At 39.3% G+C, this 18,903-nt stretch overlaps 1 protein-coding gene across 2 annotated transcripts in view; it reads right to left on the reverse strand.

Moving 5' to 3' along the window:
* The window catches only part of LOC140464990 (tRNA selenocysteine 1-associated protein 1-like), a 60,913-nt gene that overhangs the window by 21,309 nt on the left and 20,701 nt on the right, over positions 1-18,903 (reverse strand). For both annotated transcript variants that reach the window (XM_072560730.1, XM_072560729.1), the window contains exons 3-8: positions 16,647-16,746; positions 16,099-16,151; positions 12,484-12,615; positions 11,950-12,069; positions 1,186-1,372; positions 1,026-1,077 (exon numbers count right to left, since the gene is read on the reverse strand). In XM_072560730.1, the coding sequence (XP_072416831.1) occupies positions 1,026-1,077; positions 1,186-1,372; positions 11,950-12,069; positions 12,484-12,615; positions 16,099-16,151; positions 16,647-16,746 (644 nt within the window). The remainder of the gene's footprint in view (positions 1-1,025; positions 1,078-1,185; positions 1,373-11,949; positions 12,070-12,483; positions 12,616-16,098; positions 16,152-16,646; positions 16,747-18,903) is intronic.

The raw sequence follows: 18,903 nt of genomic DNA on the forward strand, positions 1-18,903 counted from the left end.
TAATTGAACACCAGTCTATCATTTAGAATGGTTGGAGTTGAACCCACATCACCAGAACATTAGTCTGGATTACTAAAGTGTTACACCGCCTCCCCTTATATGCCTGTCAAGATGCCTCACAATTAATAGGTCTCAAAATCAACTTACTCATTCTCCTAAACTCCAGTCAAAGTCTGACTGACACACACACACACACACACTATTCCACTTCTGCCTCATTAAATATCCAGTATAACTGAAGCAGGATCTCTTGAAGATGATTTTTTCCCTTTGCAAAAGCATTTACTTTTCCTAATTTCCTGCACAGTATCTTTTTGTGATTCACACACAAACACTCCAGCCACTTTGCAATCCCACACCAGTTACACTTATGTTTCTCCTGCCAAAGCAAACAATTTTATATTTTACCACTTAATACTCCATTTGGAAGATCTTTGCCCACTCACCTATTCCTTTGCTGCTTCCATTAGGTCTTCCTCAAACTTACTTTCCTACTCATTTTTGTATCTTCAGGCATTGGATGCATTTGGTATCATTGCCTAAGTTAGTTATAAAAAATTGTAAACTGCAGAACTCCCGTAGCATCTGTTGTGTACCACCAATTACATCTAGCCAGTTAAAAAAGGTGACCCATTCATGGCTAACAGGAAAATTAGCTTACTTTCTTCATGGACATGTTTGGAATGTCCTATGATTATTTATACTCCACCTTTCATGTTGTCCCTTTCGTGCCTGTTAGTGCTCTGGCATTAGCAGTCATAATCAAAAGTGCAATAACATTCACCACTTATATCCACATCATGACATATTTACTCAAATCACATACTAGGATTCACCTTGGAAATGGTGTTTCTTTGTTTTTTTTAAAAAAAAGTTAAAGTTATTGCATGAGCTGTAAATAAATGCAATCTATAACCTACATTTAAAGTCAATTGTTATCAATGAGAAATATTTTCAACTTCATGGAAGACCCTATAATGTTGATACAAATAAATAATTTGTTTTAAAAAAAAAATCATTTTTACCTTCCACTGGCTCCTCTTCAGTTTCATCAGGAATTATGGAATTCTGCTGAAACTGAAAATCATTTTCCAGTGAAATGAAGTAACATACAATAAATACATGTCAAAATTCAAAGAAAGGAGAGCGAGAGCGCAAATGTACAAACTCAGGCACGGACTTTACCTCAGACAGTTGTGTCATTTCTGTGATCAGGGAAGAGGTTACCGGTGGTGTTTCAGTGCTGCTATATTGTGGGTACCCATAGCTGTAGCTGCCATAGGGATCGTAACCCCATTGAGAGTAATATTGCTGATAGTACTGTGTATAGTTGTAAGTGGCAGTTGATTGGTATTCTGGCTTGGTCTTCACACTGAAATTACACATTATATCCAAGTGAACTCCTCTCCTTCAATTGTAATCCAGGGAAGTAACAAAAGGAACAGTCACCTCTCAATCATTGACTTTACAGCATATGACCACAAGTTTCCAAAAATTAGATTAGGATTTCAGTCATGTACTTCAACAAGATAAAGTTAGAAACATTAATCTGGAAAAGAAACAACATTCACACACCATCCTTTGGAACAAACATTCAAATATTGAAATATTGAAATTCAAGTTTATTATTCTATTTGTAACTCACCTTTGCCAGTACCAGTACATATTGTGAGCAGTTTCTACATATTCTGCTTGATCACTACAAAAAGCCATGTTTAACTCTCCAAGTAATGAGACACAGATTCACTAGTTAAATAGGAAAAAAAACTGATCAGCTGTAAAGCCTTATCTTTGATTAAGTCTTGATCAATTTACTGACAGCCACTTTTATCAATTACACCTGTGAATTATTTCTAATTTGGGAGTTGTAATAAACTAATCAAAATAGCCAGAACTGTTTAAAAGGACTATTTACACAATTCCAAAGTTAATGAAGATCCCTGGATATTAAGAGGTTATCAAAATCAGGATAAAATATTTTGCAAACATTTTTCTTAAGAATACAAACTTTATTGCATCAAAAAAATTATTTAATTTTTAGGTATCAAATTATTGTGCTGTCGTGATCCTTTTTCCTCCAATGAAAGGTTACATACATTAATTTGTAAATTCAAGAAAACCAATTTCTATAAAACTATTCACAATATGATTTGGATGAGGGAATTGAATGAAATATTTCCAATTTTGACAGAAAAATAAGTGGAACGTGAGAAGGGTGTGAAGAAGCTTCAAGGCAATTTAGAAATTTTGATTGAGTGGGAAGATACATGGCAGACAGAGTATTGCATAAAGAAGTGCAAAGTTGTCCAGTACAGTAGGAAAAATAGAATGGCAGTGTATTACTTATTATTATTGATAATAATAATAATAATAATGTGATAGATTGAGAAATATTGATGCACAATGGGATCTGGGCATTTTTGTACACAAATTACTGAAAGTAAGCATCCATGTGCAGCAAAGTTAATAATGCTAATGTTATTTTGGCCTTTATTGCAAGAAGATTTGAGTACAAGAGCAGGAAAGTTTATTGCAGCTGTAGAAGGCATGGTGAGGACTATATCTATAGTTTTGGTCTCCTTACCTAAGAAAGGATATACTTAATACAGAACGAGGGCAGGCAAAGTTCACACGACTAATTCCTAGGATGGCGGAATTATAGTATGAGAGATTGGATTGATTAGTGCCAAAAGAGTCACTGGACTCAAAACATTAATTTTCTTTCCCTTCACAGATGCTCTAAATATCTCCAGTTTTTCCAGCAATTTGTTTTTGTTTCAGATTTCCAGCATCTGAAGTTCTTTGCTTTATCTGGGTTATCTAGGCCTGTATTCATGAGTTTCAAAGAATGATGGGGCAATCTCACTTAAATACATAAAATTTTGGAAGGTCTGAAATGGTTGCTTAAAGGGATTATGTTTTCCCTGTCTAGAACAAGGGGCCATGGTGTCAGAATACTGAACAAAAGTTTCTTCACTCGGTGGATGGTGAATCTTTGGAAATCTCTTTAGATATCTGGCCGCTATTCTATCTCAATGTCATATTCTTATTCTCTCCCTATACCCCTTTATAAAGGAAGATAGGATTACTTTCATGCCACTAATGTTTAACTTAATTTTTAAACGTATACTGGGGTCAAGATAAAGATGGTGATATTTGCTTTTTAATTAGTAACTCATTAAATCTTTATTTATAAGAAACATTGATTTGGACTTTGTGCTGGTAAAGATGCCAGTCAGCATTTACCATCATTATTCCACCAAAACTGACAATGAGTCTGAACTTGATCTTCACTGTTTAAAAAGCTATTTTGAAAATAAACAGAATTAAATACCTTTTTCATCCCAATTCGTGTGAATACTTCTATTTGATTGGTTGCCTCCCAATCTGTTGCCATCACAGCTGCAGCACCTCAAACATTTGATGTCAGATTTAAACTAAATTCGGGAAAATCCCTGCCTCAGCCTGCGAGATACTTGCAGACAACTTTCTTCGAGATCAGTAGCAACCATCCTTACTTTGTTGTTAAATGCTAAATCCTGGTTATTATATTGATCACAGAGTAGCTAGAATTATGAAGTGGAAAGTTTTTAAAACTATAATACTTTATTCTCCAAACACTTAAATGGGTTTGCAAAATATATCTAGTTCAGTTACAAAATTGCTCATCTTTCATTGCAAATTGGTATTAAGTGATTTATCCCATTAAGAAGAAAATTCTTGCTGAAATGAAATTTCTCATCTGTCTGATTTGGATACGCATAGAAAGTGAGGACTGCAGGTGTTGGAGATCCGAGTTGAGTGTGTATTGCTGGAAAAGCACAGCAGGTCAGGCAGCATCCGAGGAGCAGAAGAATCCATGTTTAAGTTCATGATTCTTGATGAAGGGCTTATGCCTGAAACGCCGAATTCTCCTGCTCCTCAGATGCTGCCTGCCCTGCTGTGCCTTTCCAGCACCACACTCTTGACTCTGTCTTGGATACCCCTCTGGAACAGTCCTCAAGGCTACTGTGCTATTTAATTACATTTTTTAAAAAAGGCCATTGGAGGTTATGAGTTATATGGAGAGACTAGAAAAACTCAGCTTAATTGCAGAAAGTGCTCAAGAAACCCAGCAAGTCTGGTAGCATCTGTGGGGAGATAAACAGTTTTGAATCTGATATGACTCTGAAGAAATATTAATTCTGCTTCTTTCTCCAAAGTTGCTGCCAGACCTGCTGAATTTCTCTAACATTTCTCTTAAAAACTTCTGTTTTTATTCCAGATTTTGAGTATGCATGTACTTTTATTTGTACTTCTTTTCCACCTACTTAACTTTGCTCAATATCCCTTGGCAAATACTTCAAGGATTTATAAAGGCTAGATTAGATTAGATTAGATTAGATTACTTACAGTGTGGAAACAGGCCCTTCGGCCCAACAAGTCCACACCGACCTGCCGAAGCGCAACCCACCCATACCCCTACATTTACCCCTTACCTAACACTATGGGCAATTTAGCATAGCCAATTCACCTGACCCACACATCTTTGGACTGTGGGAGGAAACCAGAGCACCCGGAGGAAACCCATGCAGACACGGGGAGAACGTGCAAACTTCACATAGTCAGTCGCCTGAGGCGGGAATTGACCCCGGGTCTCTGGCACTATGAGCGCAGGCAGTAGTGCTAACCACTGTGCCACCCACATACCTAGGTCATACCTAAAAGAAACCTCATGGAACTTACTGAAGAATTGACTGAAGTTGGGGATAGGGGGATGTCTATGACTGTTATTTAAATGGACTATATGAAATTCCTCCTAAGAAGAAGTTAGCAAAAGTTGAACTCCATGGAATTGCTGGCAATATAAAGCCACATATCAACATTGAGAGGGAACTTCTTCACTCAGACTTATGGTATTCCCTGACCAGTGAAGTGGTTGAGGCTTCCTCAGTAAATGTTTTTAAAGTGGAGATAATTTTTTGAACAGGAAAGGAATTAAGGATTATGGTGAGAGGGTGGATAAGTAGAGCTGAGGCCACAAGAAGATCAGCCATGATCTTACTGAATGGTGGATCAGGCTCCAAGTGCCAGATGGCCTATTCCTGTTCCTAGTTCTTATGTTCTTATTTGATGATGATACAAAGACGAGTTATATTGTACGTACTGTGAATGAAATAATGAAATTTTGATAGATTAGGTGAATTGACAAATGAATTTTAAAGTAATTGTAAGGGTATCCAAGTTGGACTTAAGCAGAGTTAAAAGGGCATAGTAAGAAAGCTACAATCTGTGGATGTACAAAGGAGACTGGTAGTTTAGATACATATCTCATTAAAAAGTCATGACATGGTCAAAAAAGTTAATGGAATACTTGCCTTTATATCTAGAAAAATATAAAAAACATTGAACTATACAGCACAGGAACAGCACACAAACCAACAGCCACTCTCAGACAACAATTCCTGGAATGGCGGGATTACCTTACACTGAAAGACTGAAGCGACTGGGTTTGTATACCCTTGAGTTTAGAAGACTGAGAGGGGGATCTGATTGAGACATATAAGATTATGAAAGGATTGAACACTCTGGCAGCAGGAAACATGTTTCCGCTGATTGGTGAGTGCTGAACCAGAGGGCACAGCTTAAAAATATGGGGTAGACCATTTAGAACAGAGATGAGGAGAAACTTCTTCACCCAGAGAGTGGTGGCTGTGTGGAATGCTCTGCCCCAGAAAGCAGTGGAGGCCCAGTCTCTGGATTAATTTAAGAAAGAGTTGGATAGAGCTCTCAAAGATAGTGGAATCAAGGGTTATGGAGATAAGGCAGGAAGAGGATACTGATTAGGAATGATCAGCCATGATCATTTTGAATGGCGGTGCAGGCTCGAAGGGCTGAATGGCCTACTCCTGCACCTATTGTCTATTAACTCACCAGGATGAAGGAACCAATACCCAGCATGAGCAAAACCAATGTAGTGTACAAATTCCCATGCAAGGACTGCACCAAACACTACATAGAACAAACAGGAAGACAGCTAACGATCCGCATCCATGAACACCAACTAGCCACGAAACGACATGACCAGCTATCCTTAGTAGCCACACACTCAGATGACAAGCAACAGGAGTTCGACTGGGACAACACTACTATTATAGGACAAGCCAAACAGAGAACAGACAGGGAATCCCTAGAGGCATGGCACTCATCCACAGATTCAATCAATAAGCACATCGACCTGGACCCAATATACCGGCCACTGCAGCGGACAGCTGGAACTGACAACCAGAAGCGGCAGATACAAATCACTATAAATGCCGGAGGAAACGTCACAGAAGCGCATCACAAAAGGCTCTCAAGCACTGAGGATGTCACCTAGACAGGGGACGAAACGTCTGCAACACAAATTCCCAGCTCGGCGAACAGAACCACAACAATAATGAGAAAGTTAACTGGATGGACATAGCTGGGCAATTTTCCATTTTGTCAGTTAATGTTGTAATTATAATGGAGCACCTTCGGTAAATGTGTGAGCAGTTCCAACAAACAGATCTTCAGCTTTCAATGAAGTGGTTTGTAAGAACCATGGCCTTTATTGTGTTTCGTGCCCTCAGCTGGGCCTTAATGTCTTTCAGGCAGAATCAAAATAGTGAAGATTGACATCCATGATGTGAATCTCAGAAGGAGGTCAAAATAGATCAACCAATCAATCAGCACCTCTGCTGAAGAGTATGCAAATTATATATCTTGTCCGTTTGCTCCTGTACTGGACTCTGCCATTACTACAAATGAGTATGTTCATGGAGCTTTGTACTTCCACTGTTTAATTCACCATGACCATTCATCATGGTAGAACCGCAGAGTTTTTATTTGATCCATTAGTTGTGGAATCACAATTCCATCTATAGCAATGTAGTTCCGCCACGTTGATTTTTAAGCTCATTTTTACGTGAACTTTTAAGATTCTGTTCTTGATTTGCTTTCTTACACTCCTCAATGAACCAAGATTGGTCACCTTGCTTGATGGGAATGGTAGAATGAGGAAGATGATGGGAGTATGTGGTTAAATATTGAGGTGGAACATAATTCTGGTGTTGGTAGAACCACTGAAACAACAGTAGATCATTTTGCATCTCGACTTTGTTCCACTTGTTGAAATCAAGACAATCTGCAACCTTTATATTCATTTACCTTCGTCTCAAATCCCTTTACACATTTGGATAAAAATCTAACAATCTCAAATTTAAAACCTAAATTTGATTTAGCATCAGTTACTATTTACAAAGAGTTTCTCAACTTCTACTATCCTTTGGGTAATATTTTATGCCTACCCTTAGCAGGTTTGGAGGTAACACATTTAACTGGGGGATGGGGCAGGATTTCAATACTTTCTCACCTCCACTACCACTAAGTTTGTGATTAAATTCTTTCACCATAACTTCCCTCAGGTCGGAGTCATTTAACAATCTTGTCTGTGTCTCCTATGGGTGCATTTCCAGCAGTACGTTCTGCATTCCCAGCTGTACAGCTGAACTGATGGTCTGGCCAGCAACTCCTGATCCCATGGAAGGCTTACAGATGATCTGTAATTGTCTGACTGTGCTTTCTCCAAAGGAGGCGATCATATTTCACTGATCTCCTGCTGACAGCCAAAGTCCCTATTATGTCCAGAAAAGCCTCACCTTATAAATCTGGAAATATTTTCTAGTTTTATTCTGAAAAGGTGTGGATTCAGACCATGCCTTCTCATCCTAGACTGTCAATACACAAAAATACTTCCTCCACATCAATTCTATCCGTTTTCCTGAATATCCTGCAAATTGCCTTTTCTGCTGCTTTCAAGGATCAATGGACATGCACACCAAGATTCCTTTTATCATCTGTATTTCATAAGGTCGTACCATTCAACATGTACTCTCTCCTCTCAATAGTTCTTTCAAAATGCGTTATCATACATTTTTTAGGACTAAATTCAACTTGCTATGTTCAGTCTATTTGACCAGCCAGTCTGTACTGACCTATAGTCCAAGGCATTCCTCTTTGCTATTTTTACTACACTATCAATTTTCATGTCGTCTGCAAATTTACTGATCAGGCCTCCTTACATTCATGTCTAGAGCATGAATATACATAACAATATAGACAACAGCAAGAGACCCAGCATCAAACATGGTACACCACCGGATATAGGCTGCCAGAGAAAAAATATCCTTCCACCCTCACCTGCTGCTTCTACCACTAAGCCAACTTCGGATCCAATTTGCCAAACTTCCCTGGAACCCATTGGCTTTTAGCTTCTTAACCAGGCTGCCATGAGACCTAATCAAAAGACACACTGAAATCCATGTGGACCACATCAACTGTACTGCACTCATCTTACACATCTAGCCACTTATTCAAATAAAATTCAACCAACTTTGTTAGACGCAATCTCCTACTGATAAAGCAATGGGATTATCCTCGATCATCCTTTGTCTTTTCATATGGAGATTAATTCTATCCTTCAGAACTTTTTCCAATAATTTCCCTGATGTTAGACTCACTGGCCTACAGTTTCCTGGGTTATCCCTGCCTCTCTTTTTGAATAATAAATACCACTGTCCTGCTGTCCTCTGGCACTCTTTCTGTGGCCAAAGAGTATTTGAAAATTAAACTCAGTAACTGCACAGTAGTCTGGAACACATCTCTTCTGGGCCCACTCCTTCAAGCCCACTAAGACGAATAATCCTTCCTCCCTCTCAATGCTAATTTAAGGCCCCACATGGCAGTCTGGTCAAAAACGTAAAAGCACATGGATTCAGGATAATGTGTCGAATTGGATCCAAAATTGGTTTATGAACAGGAAAAAAGGGAAAAACAGGAAATAAAGCTGTTTCAAGTGGTGTTCCACAAGCCTCGATGTTGAAATCCATGCTATTTGCTTTACATGTTAATGATTTGAGCTTGACCTTGGGGTGCACAATTGGGAAATTAGCAGACAACACAAAAATTAGCCATGTACAGGATAGCTGTACGTGCCAAATGATATAGAGGAGTTGGTGGAGTGGGTAAGAAAGAGACAGATGCAGTTCAATTCAGTGAGGTAATGCATTCAGGGAAGTCAAACAGTAAAATGGAATATACAAAAAAAAATTTTATGTCTCAGCCCCCTTCCCCCTCCACATTCCTGATGAAGGGCATAAGATCGAAACATCAACTCTCCTGCTCCTCAGATGCTATCAAACCTGCTGTGCTTTTCCAGGACACACTTTTTGACATATATGAAGATGGGTAGATGAAGTGAAAGATCTTGGTGTGAAGGAGGAGAAGTGGAATGCTCTCCTTTCATTGGCAGAGGTTTAGGAATACAATAATAGGGATATTATGATGAATCTGTATAATGATGAGGAGATGCCACTGTTGGACAGGGGTACACAAAGTTAGAAGTGAGACAACACTAGGTTACAGTCCAACAAGTTTATTTAAAATCACAAACTTTTGGAGCGCTACTCCTTCGTCAGGTGATTTCTGACTTTGCAACTGTATAAGACGCTGTCGAAGCCACAACTGGAGTACTGTGTGCAGTTCAGGTTACCACATTCCAGGAACGACCTATTGCTCAGACAGTTCAAAATAACAAGATTTAAGTGGCAGAGGGATTAGAGGGGATGTGATGAAAACTTTTTCTATACACCGTGGTGAGGATCTGGAATTCAATGCATGCATACTGGCAGAGAATCTCACCTGGTCCCTCAACACCAGCTGCATAGCCAAGAAAGCGCAGCAGCGTCTCTACTTTCTGCGTAGGCAGAGGAAAGTTCACCTCCCAACCCCATCCTCACCACATTCCACAGAGGGTTCATTGACAGTAACCCGAGCTGCTGCCATCACTGCTTGGTCGTGAATTGCACCGTCTCAGATCGTAAAATCCGACAATGGATAGTGAGGACAGCTGAGAGGATCATTGGGGTCTCTCTTTCCTCCATTACATACATTAACACAACACATTGCATCTGAAAGGTTATGAGCATTGTGGAAGACCCCACACACCCCTCACTCAAATTCTTTTCCCTCCTGCCATCTGGCAGAAGATACTGGAGCATTCTGTCTCTTACGGCCAGACTGTGCAACAGTTTCTTCTCCCGAACCATCAGGCTCCTTAACACTGTACATTCAGACTCTATTCCATCTGAAACTCATTGCATGACTTCGAATTGCTGCTAGAAACAATGTTTTATTAATTATCATTCTCTTATTACACTGTAATCTGCCTATTGTCTTGACGTGTCGGGAATCACTGTGCTGTCTTGCATGTTTTGCACTTCATGCCACCATTTGTATGATTGTGTAGTTTGTGCTGTCCATGTAGCACTTTGGACCAGGAAGAATGCTGTCTCGCTTTTATTATTGTATCAATTGCATATGGTAAAAATGACAAATATATCTACTGCTGACTCTTGTGTTGTGAAAACTCTTGTCAAAAGTACCTGAATCTGCACCTTAAATGCTGTCAGCTGCAGGACTATGGTCTATGGACAGAAAGGTGAATTAGAAACGGCATCTGTGTCTCAAGTTGGCCTGGGACAAGATGAGCTGCAAGAGTACAGAAGAGGCCCAAGCATTTCTGTGGTTCCATGGTTCTAAAACCTCCTAAAACCATATACAGATTGCCAACTTGGGTCCTAATGTGCCCTCGAGGAGAAAGTGCAGATGCTGGAGATCAGAGCTGAAAATGTGTTGCTGGAAACGCACAGCAGGTCAGGCAGCATCCAAGGAACAGGAGAGTCGACGTTTCGGGAATAATCCCTTCTTCAGGAATTCCTGAAGAAGGACTTATGCCCGAAACGTCGATTCTCCTGCTCCTTGGATGCTGCCTGACCTGCTGCACTTTCCAGCAACACATTTTCAGTCCTAATGTGCCCTACTTTGTCCCTAGTTGTTCTCTTGCCCATTTTACACTTATAAAATGTCTTTGGACTTTCTTTAACATTATCCATCAGTATTTTTTCGTGTCCCCTTTTCCCATTTCTTTTTTAAGTAACTGGCTGCACTCACTATACTCAAAGGCATCCTGTTTTGAGCACTCACTCTCTGCCTTAAGCTTCCGTTTTTGCCTTATCCAATACCACATATGCCATTGATATCCAGAGTACTCTGCATTTATTAGGCCTACCCTTCACCTTCATAGAAACGTTCTGGTGCTATACGCTCACTATATCATCCTTTTGATTGATTGCTTGGATGTGGATTTTCCTGCAAGTAGTTGCTCCCAGTGCACTTTGGTCAGATCCAGCCTTATCATGTTGAAATCAGCCTTCACCCAGTTCAGAACCTTTATTTCTGACCCAACTTTATCCTTGGCTTTATCAACAATGACTGTAAGTCTTTCTGAATGTTGGTCTTTATCACTGCTGTGCTTTCCACTGACTGATTTATCAATGCCATCTTTGTTCCCTAAAATTAGGCCAGCATCATTCTCTCTTTTTATATGATGGCTTAAAAAGAAACTCTTCTGGACACATTTTAAGAATTCTAACCCCCCTGCCTTTCACGCTTTGTCCACCCCAGTAAATATTGGGAAAGCTGAAATCCCTTACAATTATGATCCTACTATTTCTACACTTTTGAGATTTGCCTAGGAAACTGTATTTCTCTTCCTGTCTGGGAGTCCTGTTACAAGAGATCAGTTACATTTTTAGTTCTGCAGCTTCTTGTGCTTTTCTTCCCCAAGTGAAACTTTCAGTTTAATGCTCCTTTCATTTCTGTGACTTGCATGGAAGGATATGATAAGATTTCTCATTGAAAAGTTTAATTGGAGTTGGTTTCTGCCAATCAGTTTAGGTTAAGAGTTCAAGATTATTCTGGTTGTCCATGATACAGGTGCATTCCTAATAATCGGAATCCCATTTATTGACTGAAATCTGGTTAGTTCCTCCTTCAAATCCTGAGACTTTGTTATTCCACTTCCCATAGCAGGACGGTATAGCTTACCTTTTAGGTACTGCTATGCTTATTCGGATTGGCTTTCCTCCTAATCCTTTGCTGTTCTGACATTCTTCCAAAGCTTTTTTCTGTTCTGCTTCATCAGAAAACCTGACAAACCCAAAACCTCTAACAAAAGAAGAACAGATAACTGTTTACATTGCAGCCATCTTATGGAATGAACTGGCTTGAATCAACAGATTGTAAATGGTTTGAACCACATAATATTAGAGTTATTACTTTACATCTGAGGTACCATCAGTCCAAGTATTTGGGATCCTTGTTAATCCTAGCTGGGATAGAAAGAACGTTCTTATTCAATGTATGGCATGTTTTTCATTAGCCACTGTGGTTTATTAAAAAAAGGGCTGTTGCATAACAATGATTATTAAGTTGCGATTTAACATAAGTTATAACTAAATTTCACATTACTTATAACAAAGACATATAAATTACATTGATAACTGCAGTTTGCTGAGAAGTCTTTCTAAGGTGTCTGTGGAAGTATAAGCTCGAAGCATTGACACAAAACAATTATAATACCTTGAGTTTCCAGATGTGTCTGTCACCACTTTTCCACCTCTACAAGATGGATATTTTTTCACAAAGTAATCATAGAGGTGAAAATCATCAACTTCAGGAGAGAGATCGCCCACAAATATGGAATATTCCTGGCTGTTGAACAAGACGTATTGCATGAAAATGTAGTTGGAGCCAAATGTACCTGAAGCACTGCCTTCTGTATTCTAACTTAAGGATAATAGACATTGGAAGTATTTCTATAAAGTCCAACAAAAAGCACATTTGACAAAATACAGTAATATGCTCATGTTGTCTGCAAAGGTTCAAACTGATATGCATATAAAACCTTGATCAGAACAACTAGGAGTATGCAATTCAGCCCTGTGAGCCTGCTCAGCACTTGATACAATCAAGACTGCTCTCCTCTCAGCATCAACTCAATTCCATTAGATTATATCTCTTCTCATTCTTCTAACCTCCACATTATTTGTTTTCTGTTTTTTTACCTTTAGAAAACTATTAGTAGTGAACAAAGCAAAGTTTAAGGCCTGGTGTGGATATCTCGAGGTCTCTCCTGCCCTAAGCAGAAGTATTCGTCCAATGGGATCTTGATCAGAAGGACCAATGGGCTGAGGAGTGGCAGATGCAGTTTAATTTAGATTAATGTGAGCTGCGGCATTTTGGAAAGGCAAATCAGTGCAGGGCTTATACACTTAATGCTAAGGCCTTGGGAAGTGTTGCTGAACAAAGAGACCTTGGAATGCGGGTTCATAGTCCCTTGAAAGTGGAGTTGCAAGGAGCTAGGATAGTGAAGGCATTTGGAACGCTTGCCTTTATTAATCAGAGCATTGAGTGTAGGAGTTGGGAGGTCATGTTGTGGCAGTACAGGAGTCATTGGTTAAGCCACTTTCCGAATACTCCATTAAATTCTGGTCTCCCTGCTACAGGAAGGATAGTGTTAAATTTTAAAGGTTTGGGAAAAGATTAACAAGGAAATTACAAGGGTTGGAGGGTTGAGCTATAGGGAGAGGTTGAATAAGCTGGGGCTATTTTCTTGTGTGTCGGAAGCTGACCTTATGTTTATAAAATCATGAGGGGCATGGACAGGGTGAACAGCCAAGGTTTAGGATTTAGGATTAGTGACCATAAGATTTAGGTTGGCTATGGAAAAGAGTAAAGGACTATCTGGAATAAGAAAAATTCACTAGGGGAAAGCCAACTTTAATGGGAAAAGAATGAATGTGGCCCAGATAAATAGACATCAAAGAGTAACATGCAAAACTGTAACTGAACACTGAATACCCTCTAAAGGTATAGTTTAAGTAGATTTAAGGTATATTCACATAAAGGAGAAAAATTAGGCAAACAAATCCAGAGCTCACCGGATCATGAAAGAGATAGAGATAAAGATGAAGCAGAAGAAGTGATCCTACAGACAGTTGCCAGATGGATCAAATAATTGAGAACTAAGCTAAACATAGGAGGTACAGAGGGAAATTGAGAAAAAAAGAAAAACAACAGAGGGTATGCAAATAGACTGGCAGCTAACACAACAGGGAACCCGGATGTGTTCTATATGCATACAAGTAGTAAATGGATGGTGAGAAGGGAGAGTTAGGGGACCACAATGGGAACTTACACATGGATGCAAGGGACATGGTGAAGGAATGAAATGAATACTTTGCTTTCATTTTTCGAAGATGCTGCTGCATAGATCATGTTGAAAGAGGAGGTAGTTCATCACTTGAAGGGTTAAAAATTGATTTGGAATCAGCATTAGATAGGCTGTGCTTAATGTTGATAAAGGACCAGGACCGGATGAGAAGGATCCAAGGATGCTGATGGAATTGTGAATGGAAGTTGGAAGGGAACTGGCCACAATTTTCCAATCTTCCTTAGACTCAGAGATGATGCCAGGAAAGTGGAGAATTTTAAATATTATGACGTTATTCAAAAAAGGTGAGCCCAGTTACTACAAATCAAGTAATTTAACTTCCGATGGGGAAGTTTTTAGAAATGATAGCTCAGGACAAAATTGATAGTTACTTAATGAATGCAAATCTTCTCCTTGGAGATGAGAATTTAAAAGATTTGACAGAGATATTCAAAATCATGAGGGATCAGCACAGATTAGTTTAGGGAGAAAACTGTTCCCACAGGTGGAAGGAGCAAGAATCAAGATTTAAGAGTACTGACAAAAGAAGTAAAACTGATATAAGGGAAAAAAAATCATGCAATGAATGGTTAAGGTTTGATATTGTATGGCCTCATGTATGGTAGAGTGGAGTTGAGACTTTCAAAAGGGAATCGGACAATTACCTGAAAAGCAAAATTTTCAAGGTAATGAGGAAAAGGCAGGAGAGTGTCACTAGGTGAATTGCTCATTCCAGGAGGCAGCACAGGCACAAAAGTATGAATGGCTTTCATATTTTCTGCCACAACTCGATGGTTCTAGACCATCAAAACCTAAATCTGATTCCCTCTCCCCAATTCCTGCCTTGCATGTATATTTCAAGGATTTTCGTTAGTTATAAATATAAGTTTATTTGGAATGGAGCCTGCAAGAATTTTCCATAACACATATTCTTGAGAATGAAACATGATTTGAAGACTTCAACTGCTGTGTAGTTGAAAATGCTTTCAACAAAGTATGTGAAGGATCTGTTTTGTGTTAAATGTCTTATGCTGGAAAAGAATGAGATCAAAAGTCAATTTTTTAAACTCAGTTTCAGATTTATTCACAAACTAAGATATTACAAATGTATACCTTCAAACTCTGCAACCCACTGTGCCCATCAGAGATAAATCTCTTTAAACCTCTCTTTGGCACCAATAAATCAATTAAGTGCCCTGCGTGAAATAGCAATAAAATCCAATGTGATGAAAACAAAAGTGTTTACATAAAGTTTTAAGATTTAATCAAACCATAATTCCTGGTGTCAATGATGCACTCCAGCCTCACCTACCCCAGTGTCTATCAGTTATGGTAGGCGTCAAGTGTATCAGTGGACACCCTCCCTCTCCAGGGAGGCCCTGTATTGGATGCAATCACAGGAAGCAGTAAGTCAGGCCAAACAACCCAAGTATCTTTTTATGTGAACAAGTAACTATCCAGTCAGTGCCTCTACCTGTATAAAACACAGTCTTCATTTATAAGACTTATATGAGACTGATTTAGTTTTCATTCCACTCCCGTACTAATAGAATGTTTAGATGGGATCACAATCCCAATGTCACTGACAGTCAAAAAACTGAACAAGCATGTTCTATTCCACCACAGAAAACGGTTTAAATAATTGCATTATGTGCAGTAGTATATAGTATAGTGTGATGTTAGTTTTTATAGCATCAGTTTACAAAATGAAAATAATAAATTACTTCTGTAAATTTTAGTCTCCAGTTTATAAAGTGACCAGACTGGTTTATAATTGAGTGTTTTAAGTGTTTTCAAATTTGGCAGTTTTGTCATTTTATAATTACTTGAATTAGAACTTTCTTGATTCCTTTATTACAATTGATTTTTCTCATGAAAGAATGCTGTTTCCAATAATTCTCTTACACCCAATGAAAATTTGTATAAATGGAAAATAATATAATACAGAGGGTAAAAAAGTTAAAATGGACAAAAATACATACCCTACATCTGCTTTTTTTCCATAGGTTGCATAATTCAACTTGAATTTTTTGGGCTGTACATATAAAACAAGGAAAATTAGGATTTTATCAGTATCCGTTTCAAATACAATAAAAGCAAAGACATGCATTTATCTACTTTTCATAATCACAGGGTACCTCAAAATATTTTAACATTCAATTAAGACATTCTGAAGTCTTGTGACTTTTGTAATGTAGGAAATGCAGCAGCCAATTTACAAACAGTGACTTCATATAAATTACATGGTAAGAATCAAAACAATTATTTGTGATGTTGATTAAGGGATATACTGACTTGGATGCCAGGGATCATCTTTGCTCTTCTTTGAAATAGTATCATCAGATATTTATGTACACCAAAGAGAACTGATAAGGCCTCTCATCAGAAACACTGCACTTACAACAATGCAGCATTTCCTCAGTACCACACTTGAGGACCAACCTTGATTTTATACTTAAGTTTTGGAGTGGTAGATAAATCCAAACATCTGAAGTTGAGACAATGACAGCCATTCAGTGAAGAGATTTACCGGATTTGAACCTGGCAAAGGCTTCCCATTTAGTTTATGAAGACAACGATCAGCTGCAGTTTGGTCAGCTAATTCCACAAAGCAATATCCTGCGAGTGTTCTGAAATTAAACCAGACATCAATGTGCAGAAAACCAATGTGCAGGATCACAGAGAATAATGCCATAAGACCATAAGACATAGGAGTGGAAGTAAGGCCATTCGGCCCATCGAGTCCACTCCGCCATTCAATCATGGCTGATGGGCATTTCAACTCCATTTACCCGCATTCTCCCCGTAGCCCTTAATTCCTCGAGACAACAAGAATCTATCAATCTCTGCCTTGAAGACATTTAGCGTCCCGGCCTCCACTGCACTCCGCGGCAATGAATTCCACAGGCCCACCACTCTCTAGCTGAAGAAATGTCTCCGCATTTCTGTACTGAATTTACCCCCTCTATTTCTAAGGCTGTGTCCACGGGTCCTAGTCTCCTCACCTAATGGAAACAATTTCCTAGCGTTCACCAAGCCATGTATTATCTTGTACGTCTCTATTAAGTCTCCCCTTAATCTTCTAAACTCCAATGAATACAATCCCAGGATCCTCAGCTGTTCCTCATATGTTAGACCTATCATTCCAGGGATCATCCGTGTGAATCTCCTCTGGACATGTTCCAGTGCCAGTATGTCCTTCCTGAGGTATGGGGACCAAAACTGGACACAGTACTCCAAATGGGGCCTAACCAGAGCTTTATAAAGTCTCAGTAGCACAACAGTACTTTTATATTCCAACCCTCTTGAGATAAGTGACAACATTATCTCAATCACGGACTCAACCTGCATGTTGACCTTTAGAGAATCCTCAACTAGCACTCCCAGATCTCTTTGTACTTTGGCTTTACGAATTTTCTCACCGTTTAGAAAGTAGTCTGTGCTTTTATTCTTTTTGCCAAAGTGCAAGACCTTGCATTTGTTCACGTTGAATTCCATCAGCCATTTCCTGGACCACTCTCCCAAACTGTCTAGATCCTTCTGCAGCCTCCCCACTTCCTCAGTACTACCTGCCTGTCCACCTAACTTCGTATCATCTGCAAACTTCGCTAGAATGCCCCCAGTCCCTTCATCCAGATCATTAATATATAATGCGAACAGCTGTGGCCCCAACACTGAACCCTGCAGGACACCGCTCGTCGCCGGCTGCCATTCTGAAAAAGAACCTTTTATCCCAACTCTCTGCCTTCGGTCAGACAGCCAATCCTCAATCCATCCCAGTAGCTCACCTCGAACACCATGGGCCCTCACCTTGCTCAGCAGCCTCCCATGTGGCACCTTATCAAAGGCCTTTTGGAAGTCTAGATAGACCACATCCACTGGGTTTCCCTGGTCTAACCTACTTGTCACCTCTTCAAAGAATACCAACAGGTTTGTCAGGCATGACCTCCTCTTACTAAATCCATGTTGACTTGTTCTAATCAGACTCTGCTCTTCCAAGAATTTAGAAACCTCATCCTTAATGATGGATTCTAAAATTTTACCAACAACCGAGGTTAGGCTAATTGGCCTATAATTCTCCATCTTTTGTCTTGTTCCTTTCTTGAACAATGGGGTTACAACAGCGATCTTCCAATCATCTGGGACTTTCCCTGACTTCAGTGACTCTTGAAAGATCTCAACCAATGCCTCTGCTATTTCCTCAGCCACCTCTCTCAGAACTCTAGGATGTATCCCATCAGGGCCAGGAGATTTATCAATTTTAAGACTTTTTAGCTTTTCTAGCACTATCTCTTTTATAATGGCAACTATACTCAACTCAGCCCCCTGACTCCCTTTAATTGTTGGGATATTACTCATGTCTTCCACTGTGAAAACTGACGCAAAGTACTTATTAAGTTCTCCAGCTATTTCCTTATCTCCCATCACTAGGCTTCCAGCATCAGTTTGAAGTGGCCCAATGTCTACTTTTGCCTGTCGTTTGTTTCTTATGTATTGAAAGAAACTTTTACTATCATTTCTAATATTACTGGCTCGCCTACCTTCATATTTGATCCTCTCCTTTCTTATTACTCTCTTTGTTATCCTCTGTTTGTTTTTGTAGCCTTCCCAATCTTCTGATTTCCCACTGCTCTTGGCCACTTTATAGGATCTCTCTTTTTCTTTAATACATTTCCTGACTTCCTTTGTCAGCCATGGCTGTCTAATCCCTCCCTGGATAATCTTTCTTTTCTTGGGGATGAACCTCTGTACAGTGTCCTCAATTATACCCACAAACTCCTGCCATT

Source organism: Chiloscyllium punctatum, chromosome 41 (genome assembly GCF_047496795.1).
Source record: "Chiloscyllium punctatum isolate Juve2018m chromosome 41, sChiPun1.3, whole genome shotgun sequence".
Lineage (NCBI taxonomy): Eukaryota > Metazoa > Chordata > Chondrichthyes > Orectolobiformes > Hemiscylliidae > Chiloscyllium > Chiloscyllium punctatum.